Raw genomic sequence first — 25,478 nt, forward strand, 5'->3', positions numbered from 1 at the left:
GGAGCAGAGTCTGCAGAGCACGCTTTGATGCAGAGAAAAGATTCAGATTAGCAGCGTCTGTTTGAAGAAGCATGCAAAACATAGAGGGTAGCTGATACACTATTTGACTGGAGGGGCCCCCAGAAGTCAATACAATTTCCTCTATTCGTTTGTTTAAGAAACCCTTTCTTTCATGGGCAGTATAAAAGCAACTTTAGGGTAGCCAGCGTCAAAACTGACAGAGATTCTGAATTAATGGAATTGTATTAATTCATTAATTTATTGTAGCCCGCCCCTTGGCTGACCCCAGAATGGCCTTGGACGGCCTGAACACTTGGGCCTTCTCCTTTACCAGAACTTTCCTTTCCTTTCAAAAGCAGGCTTGAGAAATGTGGCAGAGGCCTGTGCTGTACCTTGGTGCTGGGCAGCTGGGTGGGGAACGGGGAGGCCCCAGAACTGGCTGCAGAGGAGTGAGAAGGAGAAGCCAAGCGGTGGTGGTGGGGGGTGTCATCACCAGATCTGGCCCAGTTTGTCTTCTCCCTGCTCCTGATAAAGGATCCTTTACAGTGCTCTTCACTGTAGCTTTTTATCCATCCTGGGGCCCTCCCCCTCCCCTCCCCTCCCCTCCCCCTCCCCTCCCCTCCCCTCCCCTCCCCCTCCCCTCCCCTCCCTCCCCTCCCCTCCCCTCCCCCTCCCCTCCCCTCCCCCCTCCCCATCCCCCCCGCCCCGTTTTTCACTTTTTTTTTTTTCTTTTCTGTTTTTCCCTCTACTCTGCTCCCTGAGCCTTGCCGTTTCTCACCTCCTCTCCTCCCTCTGACCTTTTCTACGTTGCATCTGTGCCGAGGAGGTCTCTCCTCCCTCCCCTGCTGGGCTGAAAGCTCCTTGGGATACAGGACCCTCATTGTGTTTATCCCTGGGGTCCCCTGATGGGGCTCAATTCATGATTAGTAAAAGAATAACCAAATGAACAAAGGAAGATGTGAATGAGCAGACGAAAACTTTTTCCTGAGCCACCATCTTAGATTTTTTTATATCGTAACCACTGTTTTGGAGGGAAGTTTGTGGCTGGACCTGTCAGTCTGATTTCTTCTGACCAAACCAACCCTCTCCCTGCTGGTGTCTGGTGTGGAAACAGAACAGGACATGCCAACCTCGCTTTTGAGCCATGAACATCTCTTGCTTGCATGACAGGGCTTTCCATGTCTGGACCTTAGTGTTTTTTGAATCTTTGATGAATGGAAGCAGAGATAAAACAGAAACGTCTGAAACTGCCAGAAATGTGGCGCTGGGGTGGCCACTGTCTTGGTTCCAGCAGGGATCTGTTGGTCAGGCAGATGGACGTCATCGTCCTTGGGCAAGCCCCAGATGTTGGCGAGATAATCCAAAAACAAATAACACAGGCAGGGATATTAAGGGATCTGTTTATCAAGAAATAAAAGTATTGCCAAACCAGACACTTAAAAAAGTACAAGTTGGCAGTTGAAGTGAGCAACTATTTTTTTTAAAATAAATTTATTTATCTATTTATTTCTTTTTGGCTGCCTTGGGTCTTTGTTGCTGCATGCGGGCTTTCTTTTTAGTGGTAGCGAGCCGGGGCTACTCTTCGTTGCAGCGCGCAGGCTTCTCATTGTGGTGGCTTCTCTTGTTGCAGAGCATGGGCTCTAGGCGAGCAGGCTTCAGTAGTTGTGGCACATGGGCTCAGTAGTTGTGGCACTCAGGCTCTAGAGCACAGGCTCAGTAGTTGTGGCACACGGGCTTAGTTGCTCCACGGCATGTGGGAATCTTCCCGGCCCAGGGCTTGAACCCATGTCCCCTGCATTGGCAGGCAGATTCTTAACCACTGCACCACCAGGGGAGCCCGTGAGCAGCTATTTTTAATCAGAGATATGTTTCGGCCCGCCCACCCTCCTCCCACTTCCTACCACACACATCTCCTCCACCCTTGCTGGTAGGGCTGTGTTGCTTTTTGGAGGATATCTGATCATCTCTGGCCGTACCCTCACTTGAGGCACGTCCCCACCTCTGCTCCCCAGTAGGCTGGTGGGGAGACTCATTCCGAGATTCTGGTGTGGGGTTTGCTGGGAGCCCCGCCTTCCCCAGCTGCTGTTCGTGTGTCTCTATCCGTGAATTCGACTCCCTTGACAAGTCCGTGTCTCTATCATGCCCCAACCCTGACCCCCTTTGTCCTCCTATTTCACCTGCCTTCTGACCAAGGGCAGGCTCTCTCCTGTATCCTTGCAGGTGGAGAAATCCTGAAAGCCAATTCTCCTCCTCCTTTGAACTCTAACTTCGGGAGGGTCTGACTTTTTGTGGCCCATTGGCGGCTGCCCTTTTGAGAAAGGCCATAATCTGAGGTGGGCTGAGGAAGAAGGGCATTCTTCTTTTGTGCTGCGGGCTGAAGTTATAATAAGTTGCTGGGGTTTTCCTGACTATTTGTAAGCCATTCATTCATTCACAGTCGTCTCTTGAGACCCTGTTCTGTGCAGGGCCTGGTGCGAGGGGCTGGGGGACAGAGACATATAACTTGTAGGCTCTGCTCTTGGGGAGCTCATAGCCTTGGGGGAGGTGGCCAGCAAAGTAAATGTTTGTGAAACAGGTGACACTGGACAGTGCACAGGAGGCTGTGGAGGGGCCACTAACTGCACCCAAGGGTGGGGGATGTCTTCAAGTGGGGCCTGTCATTTGAACTCAGCCTGGAAAGACGAGGCAGATTAAGAAAGAAATGTTTACGCAGAGTCCAGACCCCATGGCCTCAGGCACCTCGGAAGACCTGAAATTTCACCTTTATTTTGTATCCTATTCCATTTCAGTGTTAAAAGGGGTAATTCTTTAGGAGAGATGGCTTCTGGGGGTAGTGGGTGGGATGGAGCTGGGAAAGGCTGCCTGGAACTTCCCCATCCTCCACCCAATGTCTCACATCCTGCAGGCTCACCCAAAGCCCAGTCCACCTTCGCAGAGCAGTTGGTGTCACACAGGGAGGGCCCTGCAGCACATGTGGGCCTTTGGTGAATTGAAAATTGGTGCCTCTTCTGGGCAGCTGAATTACGGAAAAGTGACCTTCCTCACCCCAGTCTCCTTCAGACCCACCCCTGCTTGGCAAAGGACCTTTCTTGTATTAGAAAAAATCTGTGTGTGTGTGTGTGTGTGTGTGTGTGTGTGTGCGTGTGTGAGCGCGCGCACACGCGCACACCTGTGAGTGGGTAGTGCTTGCATTTCAAGCTTCTGAGGTGGACTGCAGATTCCTGTTTAGTTCCGGGGTAGTGCTGCGGCCACCAGCGCCGGAGCCGTTTCCTTTTCATCGCACAGAACGTTTCAAGGGTATTTTGTGGTCGCGGATGCTTCAGGGGCTGAGGTGTCTCCAGGCTCTGCGGCAGGACAGTGGGGTGTGGTGCGAAGAGAGCACGCTTTGGGTCAGACCACCTGGGGTTCAATCCTGGGTTAAGTAGGAGGGAACGGTTCCAAAATTGAGGATAAATAAATTACAGAAACGTAGCTGAGATGTTCTTTTGAGCAGTGGATGCTCCCCTCGATCCTTCATTCAGGATGGGGCACCCAGCGGTTGCACAGGACACCCTCCTTTTCATGGATGCCCCCACCGAGTGTTGCTACCACCTCGGGAAACTTTCCTTCAAATCACCTTCAGCTGCGTGAGAAAAGGAGTGCACTGGGGATACTGAAGTAGCCCAAAGAACCAAAGGAAGAGCCAACAACTGGGAAGATAGGACCAGGGCAGGTGTGGGGACTCCAGAGCCTGGAATGCCACCAGTTTCTCTCCACGAGGTGGCTTCATCCTCTAGCTTTCCCCTTGAGACTGGAACCATGGCCATTCATGGACGCCGAGCTTGCATCTTCTTAGCAGTATTACTGGAGAGCAAAGGGCCTTCTGGTTATAGTTTAAAAGTCCCAGGGAAGGTCTCTGATTGGTCTGACTTCATCAGATGCCCAGCCCTGGACCAATCACTGTGTGGCCAGGGAGGCAGGGTCATGAAAGAAGATGCACCTCACAGACAAAAAACCGAGGCCCTAAGGTTATCCTGCTTGTCAGGAGCAGAACTTGACTCAGAACTCAGGGCTCTTGACTCTGAGGTCCTGTAGGAAGTTTCTGCAGGGAGCGAGGCAGGACATAAGCCTGGCTCCAGGCCCTGAAACTTGCTGTCCCCTGCATCAAGGAGGGGAGAGTTTCTCCAAGGTCAGCCTGTCCATCTGCAGACATTTGCAGAGTGCTCACTGTGGGTCAGGTTCGGGACCAGGTGACCATAGTCGAATGGTCCCCACCCTCCAAATCAACCCTAATGACCACACAATGTAAGTGCAGTGAGAGGAGGGCACAGGACAGAGGGGGTGATAAGAGGCAGCTGGTCTAGAGTGGGTGCTCAGAGGAAGTGGCCCTGAGCTGGATCTGGAAGGGTGAGCTGGAGAAGAAGAGAAAGGGTGGAAGAGCATTATGGATCAAGGGAACAGCAGCTGTAAAGTCACAGAGGCGTGGGAAAGTGTGGACCCCCTGTGTCCTGACCCCAGGAACAGCCCGGCCTCTGCGTTATTAATCTGCTTATAACACAAAGCTCTCCCCTCAAGGCCAACTCCTGTTCTCCTGTCTCCCCACAGTTTCAACACCATTATCCCAGGATGATGGGTCTACTTCCTGCCCTCAGTGGCTGCATACTAACTCCCGGTTCCACTCACTACAATCTCTTACCCACCTGTCAGGCTCCAGGTCCAGGCCCCGAAGCCCTCTGGCCATGAGCTGCTCCTGATGACAGGCTCTGCCTATGTTTCAGAATCTCGGCGAAGGACCATCTTCGAATACCACCGTGTGGAGCTGGACCCCAGCAAGGTCACCAGCACATCTGCTGTGGAGTTCACCCCATTACCAAGTAATTAGGGGTTGTTCCCACTGATGAGGGGGGAGGCATTCCACCATCTTGGAAAGAGCTTTGGAGTCAGACTGAGTTCCATCCCAGGCCCACCACTGTCCCCTGTCTGGGTACCACCACCTAACCTCTCTGGGCGTCCATTTCTCATTTGTAACATGGGCCTAACACCACCTCCCTCCCAGGGCTACAGTAAGGGTTAGAACTACAGTAGGCAGAGCTGAGGATGTAAATGAAAGCTCAGACATTAACTGGCACATCCCAGGCCCAGGGCACGGCTTGTGCTTGATACATGACAGCTATTGTTATTAACACATAATTGAAACCCAGGAAAGAGGTACCTCTGAGAACTTAGACTGAGCTCCCAGAAAAGATAATCCAGGAACTGAATGGGTCCATAAGTTTATCATTGTATTTTCCTTAGAGGAGGCATGTTGCTGGCATCCACAGGCAGGAGGCAGTAGAGGGATTTAGCCAGTAGCCCTCCAAGATCCAGGGGGCCTGGTCCTGTCCCTCTTCTGTACCCCACTCACCTGCCGTTGAAGGCACACCATGGCTGGGGCCCCAGCCGCTGCTGCGGACCCCGCGGGATCGGGGTGGGATGTTCTTCAGGATGTGGTCAGGGCGTCTGGGGAGAGTGAGGGAAGGACAGCGCTCTCGTTCTAGTTTTAAAGAAAGTTTTCATCTCTTCTCCTGTTTCATGGTACCTCCCAGCTTCCCTCTGAAGCCGCGGCCTTCTCCCTGCCTTCTGGGGCATTTCTTGCCTCTCTTTCCCCCTCTTCCTCTTCCCTGGAGGTTCTGGGAGCAGGGGTTGAAGAAAGAAGAGGAGGAGGAAGGGTCTTCTAGAATGCCAGGCCACGTCCCAGCAGGTGTCCTTGCCTGGAAAAGAGGCCGGTCCCTGACCCCTAGTCACAGGACAAGGACACCTGCGGTTCCAGCCCTGCCCCCACCCTAGTGGCCCTCCCCCTAGGCAGGGCTTCCTCGAGGACTGGTGAGAGCAAACCCAGGAATGAATACACTGCATTTGGGAACAAGGACATCCAAGGGCAGGGCTAACTGCTGGGGCGGAAGACGTGAACCGTCCTGGGAACGCGTTTCTGGGACACTGTCTGTACATTGAAGCCACTTCCCACCCCTCCAGTGAATTCTGTGAACACTTAATAACACACAGGACATCTGAAATGCAGATGAGAAATAAAGGTCAGTGGGTTTTATGAATATCCCACGAGGCTCCCAGGGTTTTTTCTGTTTGACTGGAGCCATTTAAGGGGTCTCCAGAGTCCTTGGGAATGATCATGGGCTCCCATGTAGGGGAAGGGACAGTGCTACCAGGGCTGTGATTTGAACCCCTGGGAGGCAGGTTTGCTTTGTCCTCAGAAAACTCTGCACCCCACAGCCCCAGGCTTTCTCCCTTACCTTTGGGTAGGGGAGGACTTTTAGCCAAAATTCTTCCAGAGGTGTGGCTGGACTGTTTTCAAGCCATAGCACTCCATGGCTGGTCCCTCTTCTAGAAGAGACTCGTGAAAAGGTGGCCTGGGGTGAAGGTGGGAGCTGGGGAGGGGGAGTCCCACAGCGGGACCTCGAGACTAGGAGCTCAGGCTCTCGGCTCAGACAGACCTTCGTTCAAACCCAGACCTGCCACTCTTAGCTCTGTGACTCTCCAAGCCTCAGTTTCCTCCTCTGTAAAATGGGGATAACAAAAGCAACTATTCATCGATTCCATAAACTTTTGTTAACTGCCTACCACGTGCTGGGCGCTGTTCTAGACCCTGTGGACGCGCCAGAGCTCTCTTGTTCTTGGGCCAAGTCGGTCCCTGCTTATTCTCTGCCGGTAGCTTTTCCTCCACCCTTCCAAAGCCTGCAGAGCCCCGGTAGACAAAAGGACACAGTGCCATCTACAGCTCGTCCCTCCCACAAGGTGACTGAAGGTGACCACGCTGTGCCCTCAGCAGCTTTTCTCCCACTCACCGAGGGCTGGTTACCACCTGCCACCTTGTTGGGGGTCCACAGAACACAAACGGATTCCCTCATTAAGGGACTGTGGCCCAGGCCCATGAAAACTCACAGAGAGAAGAAATGTGTGTGATGTCTCGTGAATGAGTGGTCATGTTCTGTAGTTAGTGGTCACTTCTGGCTGCTACCAACATGTTCTGTTCAGCTGCTCGTCAGATGAGCCCTTACGTTGCGCACAGCTATTCCGGGTCAGTGCCTGTCTGTCCTTATAATAAAATGCATGGGCTTTGTGGCAGCTGCTCGCCACTCTGAGGTCTTTCTGGTTCACTTAAGTGGGCAGCATTTAAGCAAGTGAACAACTCTTAAAATCCAGCCCCCATACCTCCTGCTGCCCGGGCCCTCTCTGCCGGGGGTCCACGCACCCTCCAGCAGCTGCTCCCACTAGCTTGCCTGCTCTCCACCCTTGCCCTGCCCGGCTAGGCCCCAGCTGCCCCTCCTCCCCATTCCTACCACCTTCCAGCTCTCCACTCTGCTGAGCCGGCCAGCGTGCTGACCGCTGTTGGGAGCATCCCTGGGATGTGTTCCTCCCGGGCCTCTGCACACAGAGGTCCCTCTGCTTGGACTTCTCTCCCGGGAGAGCTGCCAGGCTGGCTTCCTCGCTCTCTCAGTCTCCTCAGAGGCCTTCCCCAACCTCCCTGAGTAAAACACATCCCCCACCGTCATTCCACCTCCCTGTCCTGATCCGCTTTTCTCCCAGCCCTTCTCACCACTGGCAACCCTAGGGTGGATCTGTTTGTCTGTGTATTCGTTGGCTGTCTCCTCCACTGGACTGCAGGTTCCATGTGGGCAGTGCTTCTGTCTTTTCCTGTTCATGCTGCATCTCCAGCATTGGGACAGTGCCGGGCCTGGGGTAGACGCTCAATAAATATTTGTTGAAAGAATACATGAGTGAATGAGCACCTGATAGGTATACTGAGGGGAATGAAGGACCAGAGTCGATAACAAATAGCATATTCACTGGCTCACCGTGTGGCCAGCTCTGTTATAAACCCTCTCACAGCTGGCCTCCCACACAGACAGCATCCCGATCCCTCTTTTACAAGTGAGGTACCAAGGCACCAACAGGTCAGGTAACTCTCCAGGGAAGATTTAAGCTTGGATGAGCAGAGGTCAGCATACCCCCTGGGAATAGCTCACTTCCAAGAGGAGAGGGAGAGGAAAGGAATGGAATTCCGTATGCCTGGCCTGGTTTACTCTCAATAACTCAGCCCCCAGACTTCCCTGGGAGGAGCCGGAGAGGCCAGGAGCGGGCCTCTGACGGCAGTCCAGCCACACAAACAGTCCCTAGGAGCAGGGAGTGCTAGCTGGTCAAACCAGGACATCTTAAATCCTTTCCAGGGATTGTAGGCAACACAACTGTAAACACTAAATTTGCCGAGAGACTCGATCTTAATTGTTCCCAGCACTGGAAGAAATGATACTGATGTGAAGTGATGGTGGCGTTAGCAAACGCTACAGTGGCGATCATACAGCGATGTAATGGATCAAATCCGTATGTTGTACACCTTAAACTTACATGACGTTATATGTCCAATATATGGCGATTTAAAAAAATCCTTGGCAACCCCGTAATTGTAGGCAATAGGCCAGAAGTATAACTTTCCAGACTAGGTGCGATCCCTTTGTACGCGCGTGTGGCACCCTGTAATTTTCCTATGTAAACCTCATCACGATGATAATTATGTAGTTATTTTTGTTTGATGATCTGCTTAGGGTCTGTCTTTCCATATGACTGGAAGGCCCAAGAAAGTACCAGGTCTTACTGCTGAATCACCAGCACCAGCTCAGGGCCTGACCCTCTGGTGACAAAAGGAAGGAAGGATGGAGGGAAGAAAGGAAGGAAGGAAGGAGGGAAGGAAGGAAGGAAGGGAGGGAGGGAGGGAGGGAGGGAGGGAGGAAGGAAGGAAGGGAGGGAGGGAGGGAGGGAGGGAGGGAGGGAGGAAAGAAGGGTGGGAGGGAGGGAGGGTAGAGAGGGAGAATTAGAGAATCAAGGCTGGACTCAAGTGAGGGTGGCATTAAAAACTTCTAGGGTCCCTGCTAGTCAGAACCTCCAGAGTTGTGTAAGGACCCAGCATTCAGGAAAGTTGCACCTTTTGGAGGCCTGTGGAGGGGCTGGTACTGAGGGGCCGCTGCCTTCTCTCTTGCAGCCTGCCTGCAGCATCGGAGCTGCGACACCTGCATGTCCTCAGACCTGATCTTCAACTGCAGCTGGTGCCATGTCCTCCAGAGGTTTGTACCAGGCTCACCCTCTTATTCCCACAGGCAGACTGTGCAGGGGGGCAGCTGGTGGCACAGCCCCACTCCCTGCCTCGGGCCTCATTACCAACATGAGGGTATCTCTGGCCAGCGCTACTGTGACACTTAGGACAAGAATATCATGAAAGTGAGTGTCTCCCTGAGGCTTGTGACCCATCAAGGTGACTATATGTCACCCTGTGGTGACACTAGACTTCTGGAAGACCATTCAGAGATTCCAGCTACTGCAGCTCCCTCCTCGCACCTGGGAGGGTTGGTTCATCCTCTGGCAGGCCTTCTCAAAGAGTGGTCCACAGCTGTGAGCATCCCAGAATCACCTAGGGCTTGCGCTAAACATGCAGATTCTCGGGGCCCACCCCTGGCCCCCTGCATCAGGTCTCTGGGAGAGAAGCCCAAGAACCTGCATTTTAACACGGTACCTCATCTGCAAACAAGCGTGAGATCCGCCGGCTCAGGGACGGGATGAGCTTAAGACCCATCGCCATTGGAGGAGAGCCCCATGACCCCAAATCGGCACCTCGAGATCTTTCTCAGGCTGCAGAAGGGTTGCCTGAAAACCATGGGTGTGGAAATTGCAGGCGTGTGTGGAAAGCTGGAGCAAGTGACAAAGCTGTGTTTGCTTGGTTTTGGAAGCAGGGAAAATTCTGGATGAGATCCAGGCTCAGGCATAAAGTTCTTAAATCCAAGTCATCTTCCTCTCCTTGTTCTGAAATCATTCCCTCACGGATTAGACTCAGAATCTGAGCCCTGTTCTCCCGTCCAAGAGAAATAAATGGCGGGGGGGGGGGAAAAAAGGATTTCTTTGGGGACTAGGGCTCCCATGAGAGTGGGAAAAGCTATGAACCACAAGAGCCTTTAAGGCAATCTTGAAAAATTGCAAATTATAGAGGCTCTGAGTTCTTTGCAGCTGTCCTGAATCTGTCAGTGTTTCCTTTGCTCCTTTCCAGTATCCTGGTGCAGAAATAGAAGCCACTGCCTTTATAGGCCGCCGGCCTAGCACACGAGACACAGCTCTGGGCCGGGAGGAGAAAGGGGTGCTCATCTGGCCTCCCAGGTGTTCTTCCCAACAGCTGTGCTCTTATTCACTCTCTTGGGGCCTCAGTTTGTTTTCCCTGTAAAATGGGCTGGGGTTATGTGATTCGGGGAGATGTGGGTGAGGAACATGCCTGTTATTTTAACTCCTCAAATACCAGATAGTATTTTTGCAAAGTGTTCAGGGCCCTTCACATGAAAGGCACAGAGCCTCAGAGAGAGTACACAGGGCACACCCCAGGTTGGTTCTTCCTGGCGTGGAGCTTTGCAGTGTGGTCCATCTTGTGCACTTTCAAGTTTGAGAGTCACTGTCTGAGCACAGGGAGATCATCCAGATGACTGCAGAGGAGGCTGGAACGCCGGGGCTGGCTGCCACCGCATGACTCAGTGTCCACCAGCAGCTGAGCCATGAGAACTGCAAAATGGCTCACATGAAAGCAAAACCCTGGCTTGATACACCCCCACTTAATGCATACGCCCAAACCCAGAAAACTATGACAGTTTAATGAGGGTTGGTCAGGGGGAGGGCAGGGCCTTGGGTGTGGATACTGCCTTTGCTGGGTTATGTCAACTACGGGACAAAGACGCTCTATCAGGGATCCTGTCCCCGGATGTCCGTGAGCCTGGGCTCACCGAGCACGGGCCCCTTCTTGACAGATCTCTGGAGCCTCAGCTTCAACTGAGAGCTGACTCCAGGTTCCTAAAAAGCCAGAGGTCAGAGCTGGTGCAGGGGGCCGGCCGCCATGGTCTCTCCCACCAACAGCTGCTTGAAACCACCACATGGCTTCTCGGCTTCCCCTCCACCTACTCTGCCCTCTGCAGCCTCCCAGAGCGTCCCCTCCCCGTGCTGGGGCCAGATCTGATTCAGATTATTTCACTTATCATGCAGGTATTTTCCTTTCATCCCTCTTGCCCCCCGGTGACCCACTCTGAAGTCTATGGGTGACTTTGACTCCAGGATTTGGCTCTGAAAATGAGGGTCACACGTAACCCTTGTCTTACAGTGTTGTCACGAGGGTCCCATGAGATAGTGCCGGAGCAGCATGGGACTGGGGCAGCACCTGGCATTCAGGAGGCACTCGAACGGTGGCCCTTTCTCATGCCCTTCTCCTCTGCATCTGGGTTGGTTGGCCCCGAGCTTGGAAAGGAGTGCTCTTAGACATTTATCAAAGGCTCAGTCCTTGAAAGAACCAGTTAGTTTGGCCTAAAAGAAACTTTAGTCCCCAGCCCCCAACAATGCCCTTAATCTTCCATCCCTCAAGGGAGGGGGCACGGAGGACCTGACAGACGGGGTGTGGATGGCTCAGCTCAGCTGCCGCTGCTGCAGGAGGAGCAGCTCAGAGGCATCTTCAGAAGGAAAGGCTGACAGCGCCTGGAAGCCTCAGCCTCACCAGGTGTCGGATCGATGGGCAGGCAGTTGCCGGGGCAGAGTTAACCAGCTACGAATCCTTTCGCAGCGCTGGTGGCTCGGGATATTATCTTCCCATGCGGCGGTTCCTGAGCTTAAGTAGGGCTTGGTGGAGTCTCCCGGCACCAAAGAGTGAAGAGCGGAACTGATGCCATGGAGGACATTCTCTGGTTCATCCTCGCACCACACCCCTTCCCTAGGGAAGCACTTGACAACTTCCAGCCCAGCTGAGCTCTCATTGTCCTCCAGGAACCCTTGTCAACCAGTGTTTACTCTCTCCCAGACTCTGGCAGGACCCTGACTTCTGCCCTTCAATGATCACACAGGGGGTGTTGGCCAGATTGGCTGACGGCCACCCTCAGCCCTGCCCCTCCTTGACAAGTTTAGGCTCCTCCACGAAGAAGTGGGGCCTGGGGAATGAGTAAGACTTTCCCCAGATGAGAACATGTGTGTGAATTCCCTGGATTCTCAGCAATTTCGTGGCCGCCCAGAGTCAGGAGGGCCTTAAAGGTCATTAGAGGTCATGCAATCTGTCAGCTCCCTACACACACCACATCTGGGCAGATGTGGCCTTGGTCCTGGGGAGCTTGGTCAGGAGGAGGGAGAAGATGCCACGAATAGCTTCCCCTCCTTTGGGGAAAGGAGTAGAGGGACAGGAGGGTCTGACTCTCGCTCCCACGGCACCTGCCCAGTGGTCTTAGGGAGGTTCGCCCCCTCCTTGCTATCATTGGAGAGCTGTTACCGCATAGGGGGAGGTGAAGGGGAGGGCTTCTCTGTCAATCCCATCACACCTCTGGCCTTTTGGTTTCCCCTGCAGATGCTCCAGTGGCTTTGACCGCTACCGCCAGGAGTGGCTGTCCTATGGCTGTGCCCAGGAGGTGAGAGGCTTAAGTGAGCCAGGTGTGGGGAGGAGCAGGGCTACTAGCTTGGGTAGCTCTTCTCAAGGCATCTCTGGCTCTTGGTGAAATTCTCCCCTCCACCTGGGGCTTGTCTCCCTGTCTGCTCTGAGCCAATTAGACCCACATGGGAGGTTTCCGAGGGCTCGATGGGTCCCTGAGACAAGCACTTCTGGTGACTTGGCCCGGAGCCTCTCCAGGGGCTCTTTTGGTCCTTACAGAGGGTACGTTGGGCGTGGCCTTGGCCACAGCGGGATCCTCCGGGAGGCTGTGCACCTGGTGATGTTCAAAAAGCGACTACCCGGCTCCAGCCCTCTGGCATTTGAGGAAGGCAGTGATTCTGGGAACGAGGAGGGTTGTTCCTGGCACCTCCCGTTTAGAATCCCATGCAGGTTCCTGTTCACTGCTGGAATTTTCCATGAATGCTCAACACTTTGGGTGGGGAGCCTCCACTTCTCACACCTTATACTGACACAGACCCTTTCATCCACGCATCCTTTCCCCCTCCCTTCCTCCCTCCATTGCAGTGCAAGCACAGCGCACGCACCCAGCACTTCACCGCGTGCTGCCCTGCACTTGCCCTGATTTAATCCTAACACGGTCCCCGGGAGCTGGGGGCCAGTGCCCCCACTTACCGGAGTGGGAAACTGAGGCTCAGAGAGGTTTAGTGATTTGGCCTGCAGCTCGCAGCCGGCGAGATGGTGAAGGTGCCAGGCCCAGCGTTTAAATGTGAACCCCCAGGATTACTGCTCTGTGCTCACCACCATCTGTTTTATCAGTAAGGCTGGGTGAGCCGTTTCTGGCCTTAGAAAAAAAACAAACTTTGTCCATCCAGAAGCCTACTGCTGACGCTGGCTGTTGGTGAACGTACAGATTCGCTTTATTTAAGATTGGCATCTCAGCTCCTTCTTTCAGGAGGGCTTCGAGGCAGCTGACAGATAAATTGCCCTGTAAGATAAGACGCTTTCAGGATAAAGTGGAAAGCTTAAATGTACTCAGAGCCCAGCTTTGGTTAGATTACCGTGCTTGGGCCACGCACTGGAATCTTAAATCTTCTGGCCGCTGAGGGATGCGAGCGCCCCACCATCCTCCTGTGTGCAGCATGGCCGCCGGCCAGGCCTCTGTCCAGGGCAGCACAGGATCTCTCTTGCAGGCAGAGGGCAGGACGTGTGAGGACTTCCAGGACGAGGACTCCTTCTCGTCCTCGCCCGACAGCTCCTTCAGCCCCTTTGACGGAGACCTCACCACCACCTCCTCTTCCGTCTTCGTCGACAGCCTCACCACGGAAGGTAAGAGTGGGGCGGAGCCACCGCCCTGGAGCCTCACTGTCCCTGATGGGGATTATCTCAGGGAAGAGGGCTGCTCCATCCTTTCACACCTGAGGCTCCAAGCATGGGGACACTTGCTGGTGAGAGGCAGAAGCCAGGTTTAGAGCGAGTAGACTCCACGCCCATATCAAGGCTGTGGGACGGAATTCACTGTGGCGAGGGGAAAAACTACTGTCCCAGCACACTGCCAGGTATTTTATATAATATCGCGGTTCATCTTAATAGCGATCCTTAGAGAACCTGTGAGGTCTTAGCATCCCGGTAGCAGGTATGAACCCAGTCCACACACTCAGACATCAGGGAAAGGTTGCCTGATTTTTCTGACTTCCCTTCTGGCTCCCAGCCCTCGCCGAGCTGGCCTGGTGGGGAGTTCCACCCCTGCCATCCTGGGGCTTGGCTACGCGGTCCTGTGGCGTCCAGTGGGCGGAGGGTAGGTGGGCAGCTCTGACCACCTTGGGTTGCTGCTGATCCATCGCTGCTTCTTCAGGCCTGGTTGTCCCTGGGCCTCCTCTGCCACCCGCATGTTACCGGTGGAACGGTGACTCCTGGGTTCTGGTCCTCTGGAGGGAAAGAATTCAACTGAGAGACGTAGAGTGGTTTTAAGCAGCAGGAGTTTTATTAAGCAAAGCAAAAGTACACCCTCAAGAAGGGAGGACAGTGAGCTGTCTAGGCACCAGAATCAGCCCCGCAGTGAGGGTAGGGCTGGGTTTTTCAAAATCGTGGCAAGTCCCTCCCTGTGTCCTGCATCATTGGATTGACAAGTTGATTGACAGCTTTAGGTTATATAACTTTTCTCCTTGTATGCAGACACTTACCCATAAGCACCCAATCGGAAATGGGGGTGGGGGTGGGGAACCACAATGGTAACTTATTATAAATACCGCATAATGAACCCCAGGTTAGTCTGAGTCGCCTCTTAGGTCTGGGTGCACCTGCGCCAACCGGTGCTGATGGTTCGGAAAACCCTGTTGGGTTTTCAATATCTTGCTTGGTCCTCATAAGGCTGGAAACTTAGTGGTCCTTAACCACAAAAAGGGAGGATCTCTGGGCATGTTCTGGTCACCAGTGTCCAGGTGGGGAGGGAAAGATGACCCCATCCAGGATGGGGTGGGACCCACTCACGTCTGACTAGCTACCTAACATGGTCTTTAGTTCCACGGTCCGTTTCTTCCCATTTCTTTGAGGCCAGTTCTCAGAATTGTGGCAGCTTATGTCATGGCTACAGTCTGGTCGTCATGTAGTTAACTTCTTCCACCTGATGGGGGTTTCAGTATCTATAAGACAGCTCAAATGATATGGCTCAGAATATTATCTATAGCCCTTGAAGAGGAACTAAGGTCCTTGACTATGCTTAATGCCTAGACTATTATTATTCAGTCTTATTGGACTATTTCCCTTGTTTCTGCATCTTTTCACATCTCTGATTAAACTTACTCTTTGGCTAAAGTTTTTCCACAGACAAAAGGGAGGCTGAGGACATGGGGGGCAAGGACCGTAGGATCCTGCTCCGTTTCACCCAGGCCTGAAGTCTTATTGAAGCTGCTAGAGGTCCAGCCACCCTGTGGGGAACCCCGTGTAGGCTCCTCAGATTCTTTGGCTATCTCTGAGAAATTCCTCCCTTATCCTTTCTTTCTTTCTTTCTTTCTTTTATTTTTGTGGTATACGGGCCTCTCACTGTTGTGGTCTCTCCCCCACTGTGGAGCACAGGCTCCAGATGCACAGGCTCAGTGGCCATGGCTCATGGGCCCAGCCACTCTGCGGCATGTGGGATCTTCCCGGACCAGGGCACGAACCCATGTCCCCTGCATCAGCAGGCGGACTCTCAACCACTGCGCCACCAGGGAAGCCCCCCTCCTGACTTTTTAAATGCAGCCTAGAGGACTGGAGAGCAGGAACCCATGGATCTGGCTGGAGGGAAGTGAACAGTTGATAGAAAGAGCAAATATTTAAGGGGACTGACCATGCGCCACGTAGGGTGGTAACATTGTGCACCCATTAATATTCACTTAGTCTTCCTAACAATCCTGTACGTTGATGCTGTTTGATCCCCATTTTACAGAGGAGACAGTATGGCTCAGAGAGGTTGATGGCTTGCCCAAGGTCACACAGCCAGGAAGAGGTGGAGTCAGGTCTCAGCTAGCTCCAAAAGCAGCAATCTTGCTCGACCCCACTGCCTTTCTCAGTGCTGAAAAAAAAATAGAAAAGTGTCTTCATGGATTCAATGGGTGGAAAAATAGGGAAGGGTGAACAAGTGGGCAGATTCAGACAGGTCCCAACACTCTGAACTTGCCCAGGAATAACAAGTAGCTGGTTAAAGCTCAGGTATTGAGAGCAGAGACTGTGCTAGTGCTGTGAGGGATTCAATAAACCAAATGAAAAATGACACAGGAGGAGATCTTGCCCTCAGGGAGTTAATAACTGAGTCCAGGGGTGACCTTCCAGTTAAAGGACACTCTACTTAAAAAGAAGAACCCCTGGCCAGTCACTCCTGAGTTAACCCTATGTGCTACTGAGGGCACGGTCTGAGCCCAGAGCTGGGCTGGGGGCTACACACCCCATCCTCCAGATCCGAACGCAGCCTTTCCCTCAGAGGTTTACGTCTGCATGGGGCACAGTGCCTGAGGCCAGAAGGGTGGCTGTGTGGGCGTGGAGAGCCCAGCGCACGGCATCTGGGGGCTGGATTCAAATCCTGACTTGGAAGTATTCTCCATTTCTCCCGGGTTATTGCCCTGATGAGCTGTCCCTACATAAAGGCAGCGTGTTCTGTTTATCAGTTTTATCATGTGTGTGTCTTCTATCAGCCCAGGAATGTGTCATTTCTGTTTGCTGTGTAATAGTCCCCAAAAGAAAAACATATGTCCTTCCAGTCCTGGAGCGGGTGGTAGAGATTGTTAGGTTACCTCTATAAGAAAAAAATTGGGGGGACTTCCCTGGTGGTCCAGTGGTTAGGACTCCACGCTTCCACTGCAGGGGGCACAGGTTCGATCCCTATCAGGGAACTAAGATCCTGCAAGCCATGTGGTGCAGCCAAAAAAAAAAAGAAAGAAAGAAAAGAAAAATTGATAAAGACTTCCCCCCACCCCAAACTCTCAAGGTGTCTGGAGGGACAGGTTTGGGTCACCCCCTGCCTGTGCAATTATAACCCACACAGGGAGACTTACTGGAGGCAGAGTTTATCACGGGGTCCAGGAAGATGTTGTGAATGGAGGGGATACAGCACTTCAGCCAGGGGGACCCACCTGGTCAGAGCAGAGTTGGAGAGCAGAGAAGTTAGTGAAAGCAGCTGCTGGAGGGCGTGTGGAGCCCTTCTGTCACCAGCCATCCAGAGAAATGGAGAGGACCAGGAGAGCAGGAGGTATGAGGGCTGGATTTTAAGAGTTGTTCACTTGCTTAAATGCTGCCCACTTAAGTGAACCAGAAAGACCTCAGAGTGGCGAGCAGCTGCCACAAAGCCCATGCAGTTTATTATAAGGACAGACAGGCACTGACCCGGAATAGCTGTGCGCAGCATAAGGGCTCATCTGATGAGCAGCTGAACAGAACATGTTGGTAGCAGCCAGAAGTGACCACTAACTACAGAACATGACCACTCATTCACGAGACATCACACACATTTCTTCTCTCTGTGAGTTTTCATGGGCCTGGGCCACAGTCCATTAATGAGGGAATCAGTTTGCATTCTGTGGACCCCAACCAGCCCTCAGTGAGTGGGAGAAAAGCCGTTGTGAGCACAGGGTGGTCACCTTCAGTCACCTTGTGGGAGGGACTGGCTGTGGGTGTCCTTTTGTCTGCCAAGGGTAGATGTGGACTGGGCTACAATGGATTTCCAATGGTCTAGATTCAAAACAAGTTGATTCCAATCAAGTTAATTTGTCCAATGATGTTTAGGGTTACTTTGGTTAGTGTTGAGTAACCAATTCATCATTTCAACTTGTAGTAACAAAATAGACTCAGAGGCATACATAAATACCTCGTGTATTGAAATTCCTGAAGAAAACGTATCTTTCTATTATATGCCTACAACTCTCTATTTGTTTTGTTTTACTTTGAATTTTTAGGGGTGCTTTTTATCATTTTATTTTATTATTATTTTTTATTTATTTATTTATTTTTGGCTGCGCTGGGTCTTCACTGCTGTGTGCAGGCTTTGTCTAGTTGCAGTGAGCAGGGGCTACTCTTCGTTGCGGTGCGTGGGCTTCTCATTGTGGTGGCTTCTCTTGTTGCAGAGCATGGGCCCTAGGCGCGCCGTCTTCAGTAGTTGTGGCACGCGGGCTCGTGGGCTCTAGAGCGCAGGCTCAGTAGTTGTGGCTCACGGGGTTAGTTGCTCCGCAGCATGTGGGATCTTCCCAGACCAGGGCTTGAACCCATGTCCCCTGAATTGGCAGGCGGATTCTTAACCACTGAGCCACCAGGGAAGTCCCGAGGGGTGCTTTTTAAATTTAACTTTTTTATAAATTATGTAACAGTTAAATGATAATTAACATGGTTCCAAAGTCAAATCTACAAAAGTAGCTATATTCAAAGAAGTTTAGTTTCTAGTTTTCTCCCCTCCGCCCTATTCCCTCTTTCCTCTATAAGGGACCATTTAAAATTTTTCTTATGGTTTATTCTTTTATTATCTAATGTGATTTTTTGATATTTGAAGATTTATTGGAAATGTAGAGCAGGGCAGTATGCCACGTCCAGGCACTGGGAGTGTAAATAGCTGGGTATTGAGAGGCTCACAGTCTATGGAATCAATGGGACCCAAGATGCCACAGAAACAGATACCAAATGCAATGGGACACAGGGGAGGACACACCCATCTGTCCTCCAGGAAGTGACGGGCCTGGACCAGGACTAGGGTGAGGCAAGTGAGGCACTCAGTGCAGGTATCAAGTTTAAGGAGGCACCAAAAAAAAAAAAAAGCAATAAATAAGATAATAATCTTTTCTTGCAATATTTGTAAAAATCAAAATTAATGCCAAAAATTCCATAATAAACAAAATTTCAAAAAATTCTAAAAAGACAGGATCAGACCCTGTGTCACATGTATCAGCCTAGCCCCAGCCCTGCAGGGGGCATTTCAGGGTTGGGACTTTTGAAAGAGAAGTGGAGGAAGGGCATCCCCTGCAGGAGGAACAGTACATACAGTGGCTCAGAGATCTGAAAGGGCTCCAAGGTCTGGAGAGCCTTGGGTAGCTTGTCACAGACACTGACATGCTGTTGAGTTGTGGCCAGTGGTAGGAGAAAAGAAGATTGGGACTGAGAAGGGCCTTGAACATCTGGGAACAAAGGGGAGCCAGTGGAAGCCTTTAAAATGAGGAGGATGGTGGAGGTGCTGGAAGGGAAGGAGGAACGAAGCGCGTGTTGCAGGCCCTACATTGTGGAAGGTTCCGCTGGTTTAACGTTTTGATGCTTGAAGCAGTAAGCTCCAGTCATCTAGAACATTCTCCTGACGTGGAATTCTCACTGTCCTTTCCCCATAGGAATCTGTGGGGAAGAGCCACAGGAAGGGTCACCCACTGGAACTTATTTAGGAGGCTGCAAGATACACTCCTTGAGGTGTAGAGGGAGTGTGTTGTACCCTGGGAAGTCTCCAAGCAGATTCGATCTTGTGACACACACACCTCTCCTCAAATCCTTCCTCAGCTTCCTGCTGCCCCTTAGGCCCTCAACTTGGCTTTCCAGACAGCTGATCCCCCCACGCCCCCGCTTCACTCTCACCACCCTTCATTCACATCCTCGCTACCCTCCAGCTGCACTGAACTGCTTTTTTTGTCTCAAATGGCCAAGTTCTTGCTGACTCCAGCCTTTGCCCCGCTCTCTCCTCTGTCTGGGACCCTTTCTCCCAGCCCCATAGCTCATCCCTCCTTCTTGACTCCCTTTGTCTGGGCGAGGCCCCCAGTCGGAGTCAACTCCTAGTAAACACTCAGTAAATATTTGTTGAATGTATGAACACTACGAAAAGTTGGCTTGTCTGTCTTGGCCTTCTACCTTTACACTGCTGTGTGACTTTGAGCAAGTCACCTCCCCTCTCTGTGCTTCAGTTTCCCAGCCTTCAAAATGAAGGGTTGGACTTGAACCTCCCTAAAGTCTCATCTAGACCTAGTGACAGAGACCATCATGATTCCACTAATCTTGTGCCTTCTCTCCTTTCCCTTTGAAGATGACACCAAGTTGAATCCCTATGCAGAAGGAGAGGGTGAGTACAGAACTGCCTGCCCCTCTTCAACACACCACTGCCTCTTGGACCCACCCTGGAAGAGGGTGCAGCCGTCACCTGGCCTCTTTGCTTTTACTCTGAGTGGGGGAGGGGGAAACAACAGCAGCCTGCGCTTCCCAGACTTCCTGCTGGGTGGGAAGGCAGGAACAGACCCCCTAGACTGAAGGAGCAAATCTACATCTAGACATTTCTCATCTCAGCCAGGAACCTCCTGTGGTTCTTCTCCCGGCCTCTGTGCCCTTGAGTATCCGCTTCCCTGATAGGAGTGAGAGGAGGAAGTGAGGGCTAAGCTAGGGCAGGCATGGCTGTGTGGCCTGTGGCCCTGGCTTCTGTCTCCAGGGGCCTCCCAGCCAATGAGGGGTGGAGAGCAGCTTCTCTCACTCAAGTGGCTTGCCAGAGAGTACATAAACGTTGCCCACCACAATTTTTACAGGGTGCCAGAAGGTGGGGTCCCCTTTCCCCAGGACTGCCTGGGGGATAACCTCCTCTCTGGGGACATGGGGTGACCCCACCCCTCCCCTGCCCTTTGCCCAGAGCCAGCTCAAGCCCTTGCTGCAACTACCACAAAGGGGAGATGGAAGAGCCTTCCGGCCCCAGGGGCTGGGAGACTGTTACCTGGGCTCCAGCAGGAGAGGAGGGGCTATTAACGCAGCACATCTTAATGGGGTCTCCCACGGGAGACGGAGCCATTGCTGCTCTGTGGGCTGTGGGTGTGAATGTACACGTGTGTCTGTTGGGCTGTGGGGAAGCAGGGGGCCCTGGGCCACGTTCCCCTTACTCTGCACCATGTGCTCATCAGCCCAAGCTCTGCCCCTCAGATCATAGGGTCACTGAAGGCTGAGGTCTGACGGCCAGCTCAGGAGAGGCCAGCTTGGGGCGTGTCATCACAGCTCCCCCAGCTCTTGGCAGATGGAGGCATGAACCACGCACAGGAGTGCCCCAGGATGGTTTCTCTCCTGGTTTATTTTTCTGCTGACAGAGAAACGGGGATGGGGAACATAATGATTGTGGATGCACACAACATCTTATTAAAAATCTCTACCCACTGTTGACTCCCATTCCACCCACCAGCGATGTAAAGTGGATTCAACATTTGTGTTGCTTACATGCTCATCTGTCTTCTCTGTGTCGTTATCTCCACATCCTTTTAGGGCAGGGAGAAGGAGCAAAAGCCCACCCCAGGTAATATCAGGGAACTAGGTTTCTTGGAGGCTGGCACTAACTGTGTCCTTGGACAAATCCCTTCATCTCTCTGTATTTCCATTCCTTCAGCCGTACGAGAAAGGGGTTGGACTGGATGAGCTTCCAGTTCGATAGTCTATGGAAAATACCCAGTCTTCTCCTGGGGAATGTATTTCAAATGCTTGGAATGTTCACAAAGAGTGTCTGCTGGTTTCTTAGCCCTCCGAGTGTCTAGTTCATTTCTTTTATTGAGTTCCTCTGATGGGTCTGCCGGTTTTTCTAAGAGTTGAAAACACAGAGATGACTAAGACATTGTCCTTGCCCTACAGGAGGTCACAATCTGGTAGTGGACAGTGACAGGTAAAGATGTGGTCATTTTGCTATCATGATAGCTAACACTTTTTAAAGTTGTCCAAGATACCTGCCGTGATCCTCAGCAGTTGACATGAATTATCTCATTTTCACCCTCTCAATAACCCTACCGGGTACTTAACATTATTATCCTTGTGCTACAGAAACGATAACCGAGACACAGAGAAGTTAAATAATTTGCCCAAGGTCACACAGCTCGTAAGTAGCAGAGCCTGGATTTGAATCCAGGCAGCCAGGCTCCAGATCCCAAGTCTTAACCATCACATGCCCTTTGTGAATTCCTTCAAAGAACTTATATGGGATGGGTACTGGAGAGAAATTTTATGATCCTTAGTAGACATTTGGGCAACTTTTAAGCGATTTCGGAAAACCACCTGAACCGTGCTAAGAACAAAGTTCATGTCATACTCATAATGGTTCCACCGACTCCACCTTTTCATGTATTTGATAAGTAGACCTGAAGGTTCTGTCGGCTTTCATCTCTGGGACTTTGTCAGAACCCAGGACCCCATGACCCCACCTTCCTTGTTCCCCTGACCTAATGGTCTCTCCACAGGCCTTCAGAACAACCTGTCCCCCAAGACAAAGGGCCCCCCCTTGCACCTGGGCACCATCGTGGGCATCGTGCTGGCCGTCCTCCTCTTGGCGGCCATCATCCTGGCCGGGATCTATATCAATGGCCACCCCACCTCCAACACTGCGCTCTTCTTCATCGAGGTCAGTGCAGGATTGAGCTACCGCTCTGGCGTCTGCATCTGCATCAGTGTTTCCCCAGCCTTTCAATACCTGCCTCTCCCCATCTCATCCCTCACCCGCCACGTGCCGGCCTCCTGTTTCCACCTGAGGGACTTCATTGACTCCATCCAGGCACATCTTGCACTGGCGGGCACCCTCTGAGTCCCTAACCCCCCAGGGCTTGACCCCTCAGGACTCCTCCAGCCCTCTTGTCCTGTTGAACAGCCTCTGCTTTTGCGCTCCCATTTGTGAAATCAGAACAGTCCCCAGAAGAAAGAAAGAGGCCAAAAACGCCTCACATGCCCCTTGAGTGTTGTGCAACAATCCCTAATGATTTATGGTCTCTCACACCCAACTTCCAGGCCTAGTGCTTATTCAAAGCCATAATGGAACTGAGGTCTCTGCCTCTTGGCCTGCTGTGTGCGATTTTCGATTCGATTTGACAGGCCATAGTAATCATAAGAGTTGCTCTGTCTGGGAGCTTTTGTTGAGGATGCTGCAGTTTGCAACATCTCAGGATTCAGAAGAGTCAGCCTGAGGTGCAGCATGGGAAGTAAGGCCTGCGCCCCTTCACTCTGGGCCACAGTGCTCAGCAGCCCCTGCCCCAGCCCCCTACTCTCGGCATCTGACCAGCTCTCTGAATCCTACAGTGATGGGGCCTCTGGGACTGCAGTCCTCCACATGGGTCACAAGCCCCAACCTCATCACCCAGAGGCCTAGGTCGTTCCCTCCTCTCTTTTTTTTTTTTTTTTTTTTTGCGGCACGCGGGCCTCTCACTGCTGTGGCCTCTCCCGCTGAGGAGCACAGGCTCCGGACACACAGGCCCAGCGGCCACGTCCCATGGGCCCAGCCGCTCCACGGCATGCAGGATCCTCCCGGACCGGGGCACGAACCCGCGTCCCCTGCATCGGCAGGCGGACTCCCAACCACTGCGCCACCAGGGAAGCCCCCTCCTCTCTGTTTAGATGCCCCCCGTTTCTTATGAATTCTAACCAGTCATTCTTAGCTTAAGATTAAGACCTACTGAGGCTAAGGCCAACCTTGTTTCTCCTGGGGAACCTGCAGATCCCCAGCCACAGGGATGCTGACCACAGGTCCGATGGAGGCCTGGGAATCTGCATTTCCTCCAGCTCCCCAGCTCTGATGCAGGACCTGTACTGTCTGGAGGGTTATCTTAGCGTTTCCAGAGCCTCCCAGATCATTCCGTCTCTTACCCACTCCCTCACTTTCCACAGTCTCAGGACTCCACTCAGTGTGCTGCTGCGCTTTTCACCTTGCGTCCTGCAGTCCACACGGCGAGGAATAAAATGACCTCTTCCTTCCCAACTCCTGGGGCTCCCAGCAGGTTTCCCAGGGGGGCGAAGGATCACAGCCGGGAGCCTTCTGGGGGAGAGGGCCCTAAACTTCACCCTCCACCAGCACCTTTGAGAAGTGCTCAGAGCCGTCCCCCGGGGGAAGGGGGAGGGAGGGGAGGGTCCCAGGGGAGGGATCGCGCCCACTGACTCTGCGCCTGTGTCCCCGCAGCGGAGACCTCGCCGCTGGCCGGCCATGAAGTTCCGCAGCCACCTTAACCACTCCACCTACACAGAAGTTGAGCCCTCAGGCCACGAGAAGGAGGGCTTCGTGGAGGCCGAGCAGTGCTGAGAGCGCCAGGTCTCCCGTGGAAGGGTAGGAAGGAAGACCCGGGGACCTCAGCAAACGAGTCAAAGCAAAGCAGAGAAGTGACCTTCCTTGGCCTCCTCTGAACACACCCTGGCTGGGAAGATGAGCCCATGGTCTGTGGCGCCAGAGCTATAGTTTGGCCATTACACCCCAACTATTGAAGCAGGAGGCAGAAAAGCAACCACATTGAACTTTTAAGGAACAATAACCTAATTTCAGCCTGCTTTGATGCCAGGGGTCTCCCCTTCTGAGTCTCTCAATGGTCTACTCTGTAGCTGCCTCAGAGATCCCCTCCCACCTGGAGACGGCCAGATGCCCTGCTCCGGTCACCTAACGCCCCTGCATATGACACGCGAGAACCCAGCTCTAGACTGGGGCCGCTGTATTCCAGGGTCCATAGACTCAAGAGCTGGTCCTCAAGGCTATGGATGCAGCATAATTTGCCCCAGCTTCCGTGCTCTGGAAGTCTGAAGAAGGAGTTCTCTCCATCTGTTAAAACACAGGTGTGGCTGCTCCCAGCCCTTTTGGCAAGCCACTGACCGGCATGCCGGCATCAGAAGAAAGCCAAAGGAGAGAAGAAAGAACTTGTGGGAAGATTGTATTTTTAGGCTTCACTACCCCAGCTTGACGTTTCTGCTGAGAACCAGTACTTCTGCAACAAACATGTGTGTTGCCTGTGTTGCGGGCTTTATCCAACTGCAGCCCAGCCCGGGCCTGGCAAGCCGTGCTGTGCATGGCCGCGTCTACCCTGCGGGCTCTTCATTCCAATGGCACGTTTGGTGTCCACTGTATTCACTGGCCTGGTCTTCTGTCAGTGCCAGTAAGTACCTCCAAAGGCAGGGCCTGCCTGATTAATATTTTTCCTCCTCTGAGCTGGAATTTTATAGCCATTAAAGAGAAACAAGGTGGAGAGAGGGCTTCTTGAAACATACCCAGCAGGGAGCTTCAGTTGAAAAGCAAAGCCTCCAGAGGGATTGGGATAGAGGAAGCTGGTGTGGGAAAGAGGGACTTTATACGTAAGACCTTGACCTGGAAAGTTGCTTGCATCTCCCCAGCTCTGCCGGAAGTTCTTGGGGCAGAGAGTTTAGGCTCCTAAACTTAACCTGCTTTTAAGGGAGTTCTGTCCCAGGGATGAGTTGGGGTTGCTTCTGAAGAGCATTTCAAGTGAAAACCTATAGTTCACCCTCATTCAAAGTAAAAAAACATCATCAGCAAATAAATATTAAATCACAGTCTCCACTTAGTCACATCCTTTTATGCATGTCACCGGGATGCTGCCAAAGAAAGAAGTTAGTTTAAATACAAGGCCTCCTGAGGCGGGGGTAGGGAATCTGCCAATAACCAGGCACATCCAAACACTGGGCTGAAGGTTTTCCAGATGTTTCATGGTTTATCCTTGGTGAGGATGGTAACAATCAGAGTGGGAAACGTGCTGGACCTCGGCTATCTATATGAATTCTTCATAAACCAGGCAAAGGAATAGCTATGGTTTTGAGAAATCGTATCAGAATTTGTGAAAGTGAAAAGGTAATGCAGCAA

At 52.4% G+C, this 25,478-nt stretch overlaps 1 protein-coding gene across 1 annotated transcript in view; it reads left to right on the forward strand.

Moving 5' to 3' along the window:
- Positions 1–25,164, forward strand: part of PLXDC1 (plexin domain containing 1) — a 62,708-nt gene extending 37,544 nt beyond the window's left edge. The window contains exons 8-14 of the mRNA XM_059998464.1: positions 4,758–4,853; positions 9,011–9,092; positions 12,377–12,437; positions 13,609–13,744; positions 19,932–19,967; positions 22,099–22,259; positions 23,802–25,164. Coding sequence (XP_059854447.1) covers positions 4,758–4,853; positions 9,011–9,092; positions 12,377–12,437; positions 13,609–13,744; positions 19,932–19,967; positions 22,099–22,259; positions 23,802–23,921 — 692 coding nt within the window. The 3' untranslated portion in view covers positions 23,922–25,164. The remainder of the gene's footprint in view (positions 1–4,757; positions 4,854–9,010; positions 9,093–12,376; positions 12,438–13,608; positions 13,745–19,931; positions 19,968–22,098; positions 22,260–23,801) is intronic.
- Positions 25,165–25,478: the final 314 nt, after the last annotated feature.

The sequence above is a fragment of the Delphinus delphis genome, chromosome 19, assembly GCF_949987515.2.
Source record: "Delphinus delphis chromosome 19, mDelDel1.2, whole genome shotgun sequence".
Lineage (NCBI taxonomy): Eukaryota > Metazoa > Chordata > Mammalia > Artiodactyla > Delphinidae > Delphinus > Delphinus delphis.